This window comes from Microtus ochrogaster, chromosome 21 (genome assembly GCF_000317375.1).
Source record: "Microtus ochrogaster isolate Prairie Vole_2 chromosome 21, MicOch1.0, whole genome shotgun sequence".
Lineage (NCBI taxonomy): Eukaryota > Metazoa > Chordata > Mammalia > Rodentia > Cricetidae > Microtus > Microtus ochrogaster.
Window position 1 is genome coordinate 20138936 of NC_022022.1, and position 13974 is coordinate 20152909.

Genomic DNA, 13974 nt, shown 5'->3' on the forward strand with positions numbered 1-13974 from the left:
CTGTGTGTGCGTGTGTGTGTGTGCCTGCGTGTGTGTATCTGTGTGTGCGTGTGTGTGCCTGCGTGTGTGTATCTGTGTGTGCGTGTGTGTGTGTGTGCGTGCCTGCATGTGTGTATCTGTGTGTGTGTGTGTATGTGTGCGTATGTGTGCCTGCATGTGTGTGTGCGCCTGCATATTTGCTTCCTAGTTGAGTGATTTTTAAAATACATTTTTAATTCCATGGTGGGAAGCCAGTACTTCCTTAGGCTACATGAGTTACCTACGCATCTGAAGTAGGGCAAGTAGAGAGATTACACTGGACCAATGGAATATAAAGAAGACAGCTTGCTTCTAAGAGAGTTGGAATGTATAGAGATGCCTGTCAGCAAATTTTCAGAGTTCCCGATACCTGCGGTCTATTGAGTTGTGTGGACATTGTTCTCCCGTAGGAAGGCCCTAATGGCTTCACTCTGCTGAGTCCTTCCCTCCACCTGTACTGACGTCATTGTTTCACCTGATGCTTTCTTTCCTTTTCTCCTCTCTCGAATGTGTGGCGTGCTTCTAGGGGTGCTTGGCCTTGGCAGGCTTCCCTCCGACTGAAGTCGTCCCATGGAGATGGCCGGCTGCTTTGTGGAGCCACCCTTCTGAGTAGCTGCTGGGTCCTGACAGCTGCGCACTGTTTCAAAAGGTGTGTGCCCCTCGTTCCAAGCAACATGATTTCCTGTAGCTCACTCCATGCCCAGCGGCACTGCGGGTGGCAGAACCGGGCAATATGCTTTCTCTGTATGCCCTGCAGAGCTGTGGTTATAAGGGAGGTGATGCAAGGAAGACCAGCAAAGAGGCCTCAGGAAACAAACTGATGTTCTCTGGTCAAAACAAGACTGGAATGAGGGAGGATGGAAGGGAACTTTGCGGATAGGAAACAGAAACGGTGGTGCATTCCTCAAGTGTTTACCTAAGGTGCGGGTATAGAGAAACATCCCTGGACTTTGGAGTGGAGGCAGGAGAATAATTGAGTTTGAGGCTAGCATGGGACGAACAGGGAGGTTTTCTCAAACAAACAAGTGAGCAAACAAACAGCACACACCAATAAAAATGTATTTGATGAAAATTCATATCCTTGCAGAAGTAAAATTGAGGTATATTATTTGGTTTCCAGTTCTTAGGAGGAAGAAATATAGCCTTAGTGCTTTTAATGTCTCTACACTCTTGGTGGTTTGTGTATCAAGTTTCTCTGTATCTTCTTGAAAGCCACACTACATCTCTTTTATTCTTAGCTTTTGTGGCACAGAGTCCTACCTGACAAGAGCTTCCTCTCGTCCTAGACATTTTATCAGTCCATTCTGAGCTTTTCCCAGCCCGCTGGAACAAGAGTTATAGACAGTTTTGAACTGCCATGGGGTGCTAGAAACTGAACCCAGGACCTCGGCAAGGAAAACAGGTGTTCTTAACCACTGAGCCCTCTCTCAATCACCTCCACCTTGTTTTTTGAGACAAGGTTCCCACATTTTTCCTAGTGTTAAATAATGATATTTTGGGATATGGGTATGCTGCTAGCAATTTTAAGTAGAAGCTGAAGTAAATTAATGGTTTATATATATATAAATTTCTCTTGAGTAGTTTGTGGTACAAATTACTCGCTTTTGCTATTTCTTATTACAAATCATCGCACAAAGCACTGTGAAGTGACCTTGTGTCTACAGTGGCACAGAAATACAACTAAGAGAAGCTTCTGGCCGTTTTAATTCCTGTTAACGTTCCATATTGACTACAAACCCGATTCTGGAAGAATTAATGCATGCAAAACAAGGGCTTTCTTATTGCTGTAAGTCTACTCCAATTTAATTTCCTCAAGAATATCATTTTTCCCGATTTTATCTCCTTGACTTTTTGCCTGGAAATACGACAGCAGCTACAAATTGGCAGAGATTACTGCTGCGCAAGAGGTGGACTCTGTAAACGCTTATCATTAGAAAGACTAGTCCCAGAGGCAACGAGAGTTACGTCTAACCAGCGAATCAAATGCATCTCTCGTGCTCTCCTAGATGGTGGAGTTCTGAGGAACATGGTCTTTGCTGGGGCACTGAATCATGCCGAAGCCGTTTCCTGCATTCGCATTGCCTATCTGTCAGGGACAGTGCAAGGTCCCAGGAAGATGACTTCTTCCACGGCAATGACAAGCATTAGTACAGGGAACTGTTGTGAAGGACATTCTGAGTTTAATCCAGATTTTAGCGGCAGCGATGTGCACAGCTGATATTAAGACACTGTGGTATTTTTGAGAGATGACTCTACATAGAGGAAAACAAAAATGTTCTCTACATAAACCTAAAAGCCCTAAACCTAACCTAATTCTTTACTTTTCAATTCTAGGAATTTGTTGTTGTTCATCTTAATTATAAAATATCAGAGAAACTGGGATTATTAATATTAGATTTCCTGGGCTGCCTGGTCTCAGATCCTCTCTTGCACAAACTTGTTTGGGAGTTTCATCCAATTTTCATTTGTGGGCAGTTGAAAGAATTTCAACAAACAATTCAAAGACATGTCAGCCAAAACTTAGAATGTTTTGCTTTAGAAAGATTTTTTTTTATACATTTAACAATACAACACAAATTCAGCTAAGCGAGAAAGACTAAAATACATGAAAAAATTTTCCTTTATGTTTTCTGGAGAAGCCTTGAGCCACACATCTTTGACACCCAGAAATACACCAGGATACGGTTTCCTCCCTGAAATTCTTCATAATGCCCACTAGGAAGTAGTAGTAGACAAATACTTGGTTGGAAAACTAGTCAAGATTTTTTTTATCAGATGCCTCTCAAATCTCAAGCATAATAGTCCATTTTAAGAATTGGAGTTTGAGCTGGAAAGATGCCTCAATCTACTAAAATATATGCTTGCATAATGTGTTAGGGTTTCTATTGCTGTGAAGAGACACCATGATCATGGCAACCTTAAAATGAAAACATTTAATTAGGGCTATTTTACAGGTCTGAGGTTCAGTTCATTATCATCATGGTGGGACATGGCGGTGTGCAGGCAGGCATGGTGCTGGAAAAGCAGCTGAGAGTTCTTATGAAGGCAACAGGAAGTGAACTAACATACTAGGCATAACTTGAGCATATATGAGACCTCACAGCCTGGCTCCACAAGATATGCCTCCTCCAACAAGGCTATAACTCCCAGTAGTGTCATGCCTTATGAGCTTATGGGGGCCAATTATATTCAGACTATCACAGTTCATAATCGTGAGGACCTAAGTTCAAATCCTCCCCAGAACCCATAAAGCATGCTTGTATACCAAGGATGGAGAGCAGACAGATCCTAGGAGCTGCCTAATCAGCTGACAGTCCTAATTGGCAAAGTCCCACCAATAAGAGACCTTGTTCAACAAAAAGTGGGCGGCACTCAAGGAACAAGACTCAAGGTTGTCCTCTGATAGGAACTTCTTAAACACACCAATAGCACAGGGATCAACCCCAGTATCAAAAGAAAGAACTACATATAAATAAAGGGAACCAGCAGCAGAACAGACAGCCCGCAGTGTGGCAGAGAACATTTACCAGCTATACTTCAGCCAGTGAGCCAAGACACAGAACATACAAGGAACTGCAGAAATTCAATACCAAATGGGCAAATGAACTGAACATTTTTAAAGGAAAAGAAAGGCTAGGCATCAGGGAAATGGCAAGACTACGCTGAGATAACACCTCACTGGAGTCAGAATGGCTATCGTCAACACACCTGACAGCAAATGCAAGAGAGGACGGAGAGAGGAAGAAACCCTCAGTCACTGCTGGTGTGCGTGCAAATTAATATAGCCATTGTGGAACTCAATTATCAAATTGAGTGAAACTCAGATATCATAAAGATATTTCCAGCCCCCATGTTTATTGCTGCTTCATTCCCTATAGCAAAAAACAAAAACAAAAAAATGGAATCAATCTAGTTATCCATCAACAGATGCAGAAAAGAGAACAAGAAAGGTTAAATATTAGAAGATGAGGAAGGCCTGCATGAAGGTGACTCAAGTTATTAAACAAGATATAAGGTTAATTGTTCTTTTAGTTTTGTCATGGATTTTTACCTTTGATGATGGGTAAGTACCTAAAGATATATTTGAGCTGGGTGGTGGTGGTTCATGCCTTTAATCCTAGCACTCAAGAGGCAGAGGCAGGCAGATCTTTATTATGAGTTTGAGGCCAGGACAGTCAGGGCTACACAGAGAAACCCTGTCATGAGAAAAATAAAAGATATTATTTGATAAAGAAAGTCCAATGTAAAGCGCCATAGCTGCAGAAATGTACAAATTATTCAAGATAATTTGTATTAATTAATACAAATAATTAAGATGTATAGACTTTGGGTCCAGTTAATTTTGGTGCGTATTTTTCTTTCTTTTTTGGTTTGATTTTTGAGATAGGGTCTATATAGTCCTGGCTGTCCTAGAACTAGCTATGTAGACCAGCCTGGCCTCAAACTCACAGAGATCCACCTGCCTTTGCCTCCCGAGTTTTGGGATTAAAGGTGTGCGCCACCATTACCTACCCTGGTGTATAGTTTTTTATAACAGTTTAGAAAATTTTAAGATAAATTTATTTTTAAATATTAATTTTACATTTTGAAATGAATCTGCAGACGCATACTTGGCATAAGGGAGAAAAACTCTCTGAACTTTAAAGACATAATGATTTAGGTTAGAAATGGAGAAGGGTCAGGAACCTCATGGTTATGCAGTTGATGGCTGCATAATCATACAAGATGATCAGGGCCTTACTCAGGGCCCACAGAGGTTCAGACCTCTCCTCCCACAGGAGTAAACGGGGTTCTGTTTAAATAAGCAGTCAGGAGTCAGTTCCAGCCTCCAGATTTCTACCAGCCAATGACTGAGTATAAACACTTTAAACTCAAATTCAAGTGGAGGTCTTGGTCACTGCAACTTTCCCATTTTGTGGAGAAAAAAATGAAGGGTTTTCCACATTGAAAAATGAATGTTAACATTTTTCTCCCCAGCAGTTAGATGCCAGCATGAAATATGAAGACAGTTGCTAGAAACCAGGGTTTGTCTTTGGCAGGCAAAAAGAAAAGATTGGAAGTTTTGAAAACTGTGATTGCAGACTTGAATGTGGTGATGCACACCTGGACTATCAGCACTGTGAAGGCTGAGGCAGGAGGATGGGTGCAAATCTGAGGCTAAATATAGTGAGTTCCCTCCTAGCCTTGGCTACAGAGTGAGATCCTGTTTTAAAATAACAATACAAAATAAAATAATAAAATGTTAATCAACTCTGAAAGGTGTTGAAGATGCTCGAAGATCAGTTAAGCTTTTATTTTTTATGTAAAAGCACAAGAACATATCCATCGCATTAGTATATAAGTTTGCTTTCATCTTTAGTAAGCGGCAAAGTTAAATGCACACCAAAGAATTGTTGAAAACAAATTCATGACTTACTACCACTAAGTGTTTATTTTTATATTACTGCATACCTCGGGTCATATACAAATAAAGTTCCAAAAGCCCTGGTTCTTGCTGTCAGTAGAGGTCAGGCAGTGAACGACAGCTGTAATCTTCAGTGAGGAGGAACTAACCAGGTGGGCAAGCTAGTATATTCTGGGCCCAGAAGTCTCACCTCGGGGATAGTTGGTAACTTCACAAGGCGGTTAAATAGTAAACTAGAAAATGTTTAATACTGATAACGAGTGCAAGAAAGAAAATACAGTGAAAGTACAATAGATTAAGCTTCATGGAGGTGACATCAAAGTAACGCAATACAGTGAGCATCTACTGACAGTTTGGTTGTACCTGACTCACTCTGGATAATAAACTGAGGCTTCTTCCTAGAGATAAGGCGGGTTGCACGAGCACAGGGACACAGGCAGCAGCCATGTTTATGCCTCCACGCATGTGAATGTGGCAAACCAGGACAGCAGCTCTACGCTACACCATGTTCCTCTTGGAGAGTTTCCCGTTTGATAAGGGATTGACAACCTGATGCTTTGTCCTTATTTTTTTCCACTATCTTTCCACATTTGCTACTTCCCAGGCAATAGTCATCTAGACTTGAAGTCAAAGTGAGATGACAGCCATGGGCTTTGGCGGGGGCAGCAGTGAGCATTGGGGGAGAGAAATGGGAAGAGGACATGACTTGGAATAACAGTTATTTGCTCTATTTTAACATCCCAGATGTCAGTCATCAGATTCCCTTATCTGAAAAAACCCTCACATCCTGGTCTTTCCTTCCAGGTATGGGAACCACACCAGGAGCTATGCAGTTCGAGTTGGGGATTACCATACTTTGGTACCCGAGGAGTTTGAAGAGGAAATAGGGGTTCAGCAGATTGTGATTCACAGGAACTACCGGCCAGAGAGCAGTGACTATGACATCGCCCTGGTTAGACTACAGGGAACAGGGGAGCACTGTGCCAGACTAAGCAGCCATGTTCTGCCAGCCTGTTTGCCTCTGTGGAGAGAGAGGCCACAGAAAACAGCCTCTAACTGTCACATAACAGGATGGGGAGACACAGGTAATATAAAAAAAAAAAAAAAAAACAAAAACATAGGCACACTAGGAAAACTGGGCAGCTTCCTGTCTGGTGGCTACATGGTAGGGTGTGCAGCGAGTGGTAGGACCTTGGACTCAGGTTTGATGCCTGAAGTCTGCCAGATGTAAAATGTACACACGCAGCCTAGGTTCACATCCTGAGAGTGTTGGTGCAAATGCCAATGTTAGCACAGCTGATAGAACTCAACCGCCAATAGGGTAGAAAGTGTTCTACCACTTTTAGCCACCCAGACCAGTGAGAGAACAGCAGAGAGGTTTAAAGGCCAAGTCCAAGAATTCAATCTAGAATCCTATGTAGTTTCAAAAGCTTCCCAGATTTGAACAGTTGACCCAGTAAAGGGTTTCAATTTTTTTGTGCTTTTTGTCAGGGAACCTTTATCAAGCTGATTTTAAGGATTTCCTAATAAAATTTGGTCAAAAAACAGCAAAGCTTCTTAGACTAAAGTTGAAGAAAGACATTTAAAACTTCTCTCACCCTCTCATGTCCACTCCAACCTCTAAGCAGCGGTTGTATTCAACATGGGTTCTTGGGTGAATGTAGCTGCTTCAACTGTCTGGCTGGTGGTGACAAGCTAGTGCCCATCAAGGAGCATGTACTCCAGGACAGGCCTTAAATTATACCGAGGTCTCACTAGCATTAGGTGCTCAACTGAAAAAAATGTAGTATCAAGAAATCTTAGGCTAGTCAAAGTGTCAAGCAAGCCTATTTTTGTAGGTGTTGAAAACATGCTTTATCAATTCCCACTATGGAGCCAGACTTGCCTGCTACTCCCCGGCAGCAAAGCACTCCTAGAAGGCTGCTGTTTTTATAACCCTGATTCCTTCATGAGATTTGCTTTCCTTTGGGTACATCGAATGAGTACATTTTCTAGGATGGTCTGTTTAGTTGGCTCCATTTAGTAGGCTAAGAGAACACGGAGGACATGCCAGTTGCACATTTAAGCCCTTCCACAAATAGCCCATCAGGAAGAGTGTAGGAGAAACTGCACTTCTTTATGAACATCCTTATACAATACCACCTTCCTATGTTAAACAGTTCCCACCCTATTTAGGAGTAGCCCCCATTTTGAAATCCCATCAATGATGCAGTATTGTGTTAAATGTGCTCATTAGCTGAAATCTAACTCATCTTTGTTCTGAGCAGGGCGTGCTTACTCAAGAACCCTACAACAAGCAGCTGTACCTTTACTACCCAAGAGATTTTGTAAAGAGCGTTACAAGGGTCTCTTCACTGGAAGAATGCTTTGTGCTGGAAACCTCCAGGAAAACAACCGTGTGGACAGCTGCCAGGGAGACAGTGGTGGGCCACTCATGTGTGAAAGGCCTGATGAGACCTGGGTCGTGTATGGGGTGACTTCCTGGGGGTACGGCTGTGGAGTCAAGGATACTCCAGGTGTTTACACCAGAGTCCCTGCGTTTGTACCTTGGATAAAAAGCATCACCGGACTGTAATTTTATGGAAGGCTTCAGTAAAGAAACTGATGGGAAATATTCAGTCTCCATATTTGGTACCAAACCAGGAAAGACAACTTCTGGAGCCTGAGATTGCTCCTCCAGCAGTCTTGGTGTACAAGTACTTCAGTGTAATACTGAGCTTTACCTTCCTTGCCTATTGTAATTTTTTTTAAGTTGATAAATATGGATTTTTAACAGTATGATCAGGTGCCCAAATTTGACCATCTTCCCTACACTAAGACTGGAGAGTTTGACTTTTCGTATCTGATCTCCTTAGCACGTTAAATGATGCAATCACCAGAAAGATGAACTTTCAAGTTGGAGTAGATCTTTTACTGATTTACTACTAGCATTCTATAAGCTACTACCCAAGCCTCCCCACCCCAAACACTGGAGGCAGTTAAAAAAGAGTTCCCAATACACTGCCTTTTGAACACGGTACAAGAGTGCCACCTACTGGCAGTTGCCAATAAGCCTACAGGTTTCTCAGGACTAACCTGACACAATCTGATGGGAAAAAATATGCATACAACATAAAATGGACCACACGAAGTGGCCATACAACTTACAAATTGGGAATCTGTATTTCAAATTAGAGTTCAAGTTCCCTTAGGTAAGGTATATTGCAATCTCAAACAAGACTATTGCTGGAGCCTTCTCAAATCCCAGATTCCTTAAGGTTGCCATCCACTTTAGTATGACTGTATGTAACTAGGTACCAGTAGTCAAAAGCATGTCCCCCTAAAAGGTGCCGTATTATTCACTTTGGGGACGCGAAGCTCAAATACACTGTTTTCCTAAAACCCCATCCTCACATGGTACATGCTGACAGAAAGGCTTGGTGAGCAGCGTAAAACACACATTTCTCTATAAAGGCAACTGTCGGTTGCCTGCGTAACAAAATTACTCTGAAAATGCTAAGGCCAGCAAATGACACATATGACAAGCCAAAGCTTGAACAAAACCGACACACAAGTCTTCAGTGCACCTTTACATAACATACAGCAATGAGACCACCCTCCCCTCAGGTTTCCTGGTTATCCCAGACATTTTCTCTGCAAACGTCACCTGTGTAAGAACTCTTACTCATACAGTCTCCAGAAATAAACAGAACACGATCTTATTAACCATCAACTTTATTTGGCTTATTAAAAACTTCATATGAAATAACGGCCAGCCACTGAAAACAGTGCTTTATTAACATTCACAATGCCCATTACCAAGATTTAAATGCGAAGACCCCTGTAAAGTGCCCGGAAGATCTTAGCCACTACTACTTTGCTTTAACAATACCTGCAAGAAAAGAAAACCAACATTACAGAGTATCTGTGCATTCCCCTCAGTCCCGAGACCCTACCAGTTCAGCAACTTCCTATACAACTGGCTATTACCATCTAAGTTACAGAATGCCAGCACGCGTGCAAACCCCGCGAAACAGTAATCAATGAAGGCCTTCTCCCTACTCAGAACCCCGAAAACACTCAAAGCATAAAACTTACCTGAACGTGCCTTCCATCACCAAACAGCAATGAGTTCCGGTGTTACCTAGGAACATTTCAAGTTTAGATGTCCACTTTCCTGGCACCTCGCAGATTCGTTAACAACTTAAGATAGAATGTTACTTGCTCAAGTCAGAATCTGGTCCCAATTAAATGGTGACAGCTTTGCCAATAACAAGTACATGCTCTTCCATGCCTAGGAAGGGAGACTGCCACAGCCGGCAGGTCCCAAAGACACATGGACTTTCACAACCCAGAACCCGGGTTCACTCCCGAAGGTGTCACTCACCATCCGTGACGGCGGAGGTCCTCGGGTGTTTCCGCTCAACACGGACGGGGTCGGCTTCTCATGGCTGTGGCCCGCGTGCTAGCCCTCGCCAGGCTTCTGTGCTGCTGACGGCCGGCGGCCTGCACCGCAACGGTCTTGTGCCGCCCGCATCTTGGCTGCTCACAAACGAGGGCCCAACAGTCACCTCGACACGGAAACTAGATACGCACGAAGTTAAAGCACGCTGACCGCAGGGAAAGAGGCTGTAACGTGCGGCGCGCGCGCTTTTATAATCCCGATGACGTTTTCCCGAGAGCCTGCGCGACAAGGGCGTGGCCTACGTGCCCTTTCCGACCCTCTCCCGCGTTACTCACTTTGATTGGCTTAGGCGTCTCGGGTGCTGCGCATGCGTCCACACGAATTGGGGGCGGTAATGAAGTGGGGCGGAAGGAGGAGAACAAATCCCAAACCAAAATTCCCGCGTTGTCTGAAGTCTCCTTGCTGATGCGACCGCAAGGCAGACATTCGTTCGTCCCGGGGCGTTCTTTTCTGAGTATCAAGTCCAGCTTTTCAGCGCTGCGGCCTCCCGACACGTCACTTCCGGTGGCGCAGCCTCTTTGTCCGCCCCCGGGAGCTGTCCGCGGCGCCTTTGCGGTTGCCGTATTCCGTTTCCGCTGGCTCTGGCGCCCCTCGGCTAGCCTTTTCGGTCTGATCTTTCTCTTAAGGATTTTTGCGCGAGGCAGCGCACCGACTCAGTCGAGTTACTTAAGCCATGGCTAGAAAGAGATCACCCTTAGTAAATGTACCCCAGCCTTGTCACCCCCTTTATTCCCGTTTGAGACAGAATAGAGGGTCTCGGGGGAGCCTTTAGTGCTGGACCGCTGGAGGCGGCAGTTGCTGCCATGGGGAAAGTTACGAAGCTGTAAGGGAGATCAGCAGAAGCTTCAGGAGGTCACTACATGCTTGCAGGGACCGAGTTATTTAGAGCAATTCTGGGCTGGTGTCCGAGTGAACAAACGTAGAGGAGACACGTTTGCACTGGAAGGACCTAGAGATGTTTATAAAGCTCGCCGCATTCATCGAGTCTCTCGTTTTACTTCACACATCGTTAATGATCCGGAAGAACTAAATATCAAGGCTTAAATACTTAACCACGGTTGAGACCTTTGCCCGGACACAACTTCATTTGACTGTCGTGTAGATAGATGAATAGGGTGTCTTCTAAAGAATAGGGCTCGGGCCTTTCCTGAGTCTTCTTTCTCTGGCCTGTAGATTGTAGTCTGCGTCTTCCCGTGGGTTTTTCCTTTGTGCCTGTCTGCACCTGCCAGGTTTGATAAAGTCCTTTAAAAACTTCATTATTAATACAGCAATCTTTAGAGTCTAGGGATTAAGCCTTCAATATAAGCACAATTTGTTTTAGAACTATATATTTATGCTAAGACTTGTCTTACTGAAGATTTTGATGAAATGAACATTTCCGTTTTGTTCGAAAGCTAGCATGGGATAAATGAGAGTTTATGTACTCGGATGTTCCCGCCCTTTAATAATTTTTTCTTTTGTCTGAACCTGGGCTTTTAAAACCGGCCTTTTGTGCCTCCTTTGCATTGTTCTTGTTCTTTTCTTGGCTTGTTACCCTCCCCTCACCCACATCTCTTCTTGTTGAAATTCTTCCGCGATTTCAGTGTTTTGGTCAAGTATTTTTAGGAAAATGTTCATCCCTAAAACTGAATTTGATTTTTTGACATGTAATATTTGCATTTTCTCTTGGCGTCTTTATTATTAACTCCCGTGGAGACCTTAATTGAAATGCCTGGCTGAGAGACTTAAGTGAACACTTGGGACCATGACCAAATGCCTTGATGTGTACCGTATTTTTTCTGATACTGAAAAAGATTTGTTACTAGAGTTTGGCATGGCACTTCATTTGTGAGTGCTATCCTAGCAGCACAAGGCCCTGGAATTAGTCCCCGGCAAGGCATATGTTGGGTATAGTGGCACATACCTGTAACTCTAGCACTAGGGGCCTTCAGAAGGTCAGGGTTTTTTCTTGGCTACCTAGTAACTTTATGGACAGTCTAAGGTACATGAGATCCTAGCTCGAACACATTTGTCACTATTACTTAGTTTAAAACATTATTTTTGGGGGATTGTGTTGGAAATGTAGTTTAGAGGCAGAGTGTTTGTCCAGTATGCACAAGGCCCTGTGTGTGATCTCCAGCATTATAGGGAAAAATTAAAAACAAAAACAAAACAACCAAACATTAACGAAAGTCATTTTTCTCCAGGTGGACTTTAATACCTCTCTGTAACCATAGCACCGATTTCATCATGGGTGTTATGATGTGATTTCAAGGTGTAGTGGAGGAAGGGAGGATGTCCTAGTTTCTGTTGCTGTGATAAAACACTACGGCCAAACGCAGCTTGGAGAGGAAAGGGTTTATTTGGCTTCCAGGTTATAGTTTATCAGCAAGGCCAAGGCCGGAACTCCAACCAGGGAGGAATGCTGCTTACTGGCTTCCTCTTGGTTTACTCAGCTTGCTTGCTTTCTTAAACAACAGAGGACTAACCTGCCCAGGAGTGGCATTGCCCACACTGGATCGAATATCCTCCACATCAATCGTTAATCAAGAGAATGCCTCACAGTCAAGCCCACAGGCCAATACCTTGGAGGCATTTTCTCAAACCAGGTTCCTTCTCAGTTGCCCTAGCTTATGTTGAGTTGGCAAAAATAAACAGCACAGAGAAGGTATATATTAATGGTGCTGGAAAGTAATAGGCATTGCCCATTCTGGGTAATGAAAATCGTGATGATCGTGTGCACCCATATAGTAGGGTGAAAAAAAAAACACCCATCTCTCTCTGGTCTTGTTCCTCAAAGTTCACATGGTATTCCGACCATGGGGAAAAAAAAAAACCAGCAAAACTGTGCTTATCTAATTCTTTTAGGTAATTAGATAAAATTGACACTTGGTGCCATCTGTTTTGCAAATTTTCTGTAAGTCTAAAACTTCAGAAATGAAGTTTAACACACAAGGAGTCATATTCTTATAATTGATCATATTGCTATTAAGACAAGTGCTGCTTTAGTGATGGTTCATCTCAACTACGAATTTGAGACAGATAACACTTCTAATCAGTGGAGATCTGAGTTTAAATCCAGTGAATTCCATCACTACCATGTCAAGAGACTGAGTCTTAGAATACACTTGAGAGAATGTGGAAGTAGAATTGAAAATTGCTTGTAATGAAAGTTTATTTCATTTACCAAGGGTGAAATGAAAGGGACATATTTCCCTACTCACCCTTCGACTGTGGTCCTTCTGTAATGTATGCCTTTTTCCCATTGTAATTTTAGTTGGGGGGGGGGACTAGTAATAACCAGAAAACCATAATTTGTATTCAGGTATCTGCCTCTTAAAGAAGGCTGAATTCCATGGAAGAAACCAGCCAGAAAATAGCCTTTTTCATTTTTACCTAATTTCAGTTTTTACTTAATTTTGTTTTACTTAACTTCAGTAGTGTTCATTCATATGAACACTTCCCAGTCTATAATAGTGTATGCGTGTATATTTATATAGTTTTATATATATGTATATATATATATATATATACATATATATATTCACTTCAAATAGCCTTGTTTGTTAGATATTTACTGGACTCCAGCAAATATTTGTTCTGCAGACAAACTTTTGCCTGAATAGACATTTCTTGAACACTAATGCAAAGGCTAAAATGTGCATGAGAAAATGCTCTGTGTCGCCACCTATCAAGGAAATTCAATTTAAAACCAGTTAGGATAACTGTTTTAAAAAGAGAATGCAATGGCCAATTCTTGACGACTACAGAGGAAGAAAACCTTAGGCACCTGTGGGACGGTCACTCGGTACAACTGCTATAGCAAACACAATGCTATGGAAAACACCACCATGCCCTAACCAGAAAGGAGCTGAAATGTGAAGAAGTTCTGGGCAGAGGTCTGGGCTGAAACACCAATTGGGTAATATACAACGAAAGTGGGAGGAGGGACTCCCATTAATCTACACACACACACACACACACACACACACACACACACACACACTCACAAAGTACAGGGACTTAAAGTGGAGATGGAGACTAGACTCAGGTTGGAAGAAGAGTCAGTGAAATGTATCCTGAAAATCAAAGTTTTCAAGGACAGCAATCCACTGTTAGTGATACAAGT

The 13974-nt window shown here is 42.8% G+C and overlaps 1 protein-coding gene, 1 long non-coding RNA gene and 1 other non-coding gene across 3 annotated transcripts in view; 1 reads left to right on the forward strand and 2 right to left on the reverse strand.

Annotated features, from left to right (window-relative positions):
* Prss12 (serine protease 12) overlaps nt 1-8090 on the forward strand; it is a 50851-nt gene extending 42761 nt beyond the window's left edge. The window contains exons 9-11 of the mRNA XM_026783870.1: nt 545-667; nt 6227-6507; nt 7690-8090. Of these exons, the coding sequence (XP_026639671.1) occupies nt 545-667; nt 6227-6507; nt 7690-7997 (712 nt within the window). The 3' untranslated portion in view covers nt 7998-8090. The remainder of the gene's footprint in view (nt 1-544; nt 668-6226; nt 6508-7689) is intronic.
* A 1030-nt stretch (nt 8091-9120) lies between these two features.
* Nucleotides 9121-10070, reverse strand: LOC101998984. Its single transcript, XR_258528.1, has 3 exons — nt 9789-10070; nt 9500-9545; nt 9121-9293 (listed from the first exon to the last, which is right to left on the reverse strand). It is a non-coding gene; the product is annotated as an uncharacterized LOC101998984 (long non-coding RNA).
* On the reverse strand, nt 9614-9743 carry LOC113457281. The gene has a single exon (XR_003377906.1). It is a non-coding gene; the product is annotated as a small nucleolar RNA SNORA24 (small nucleolar RNA).
* Nucleotides 10071-13974: the final 3904 nt, after the last annotated feature.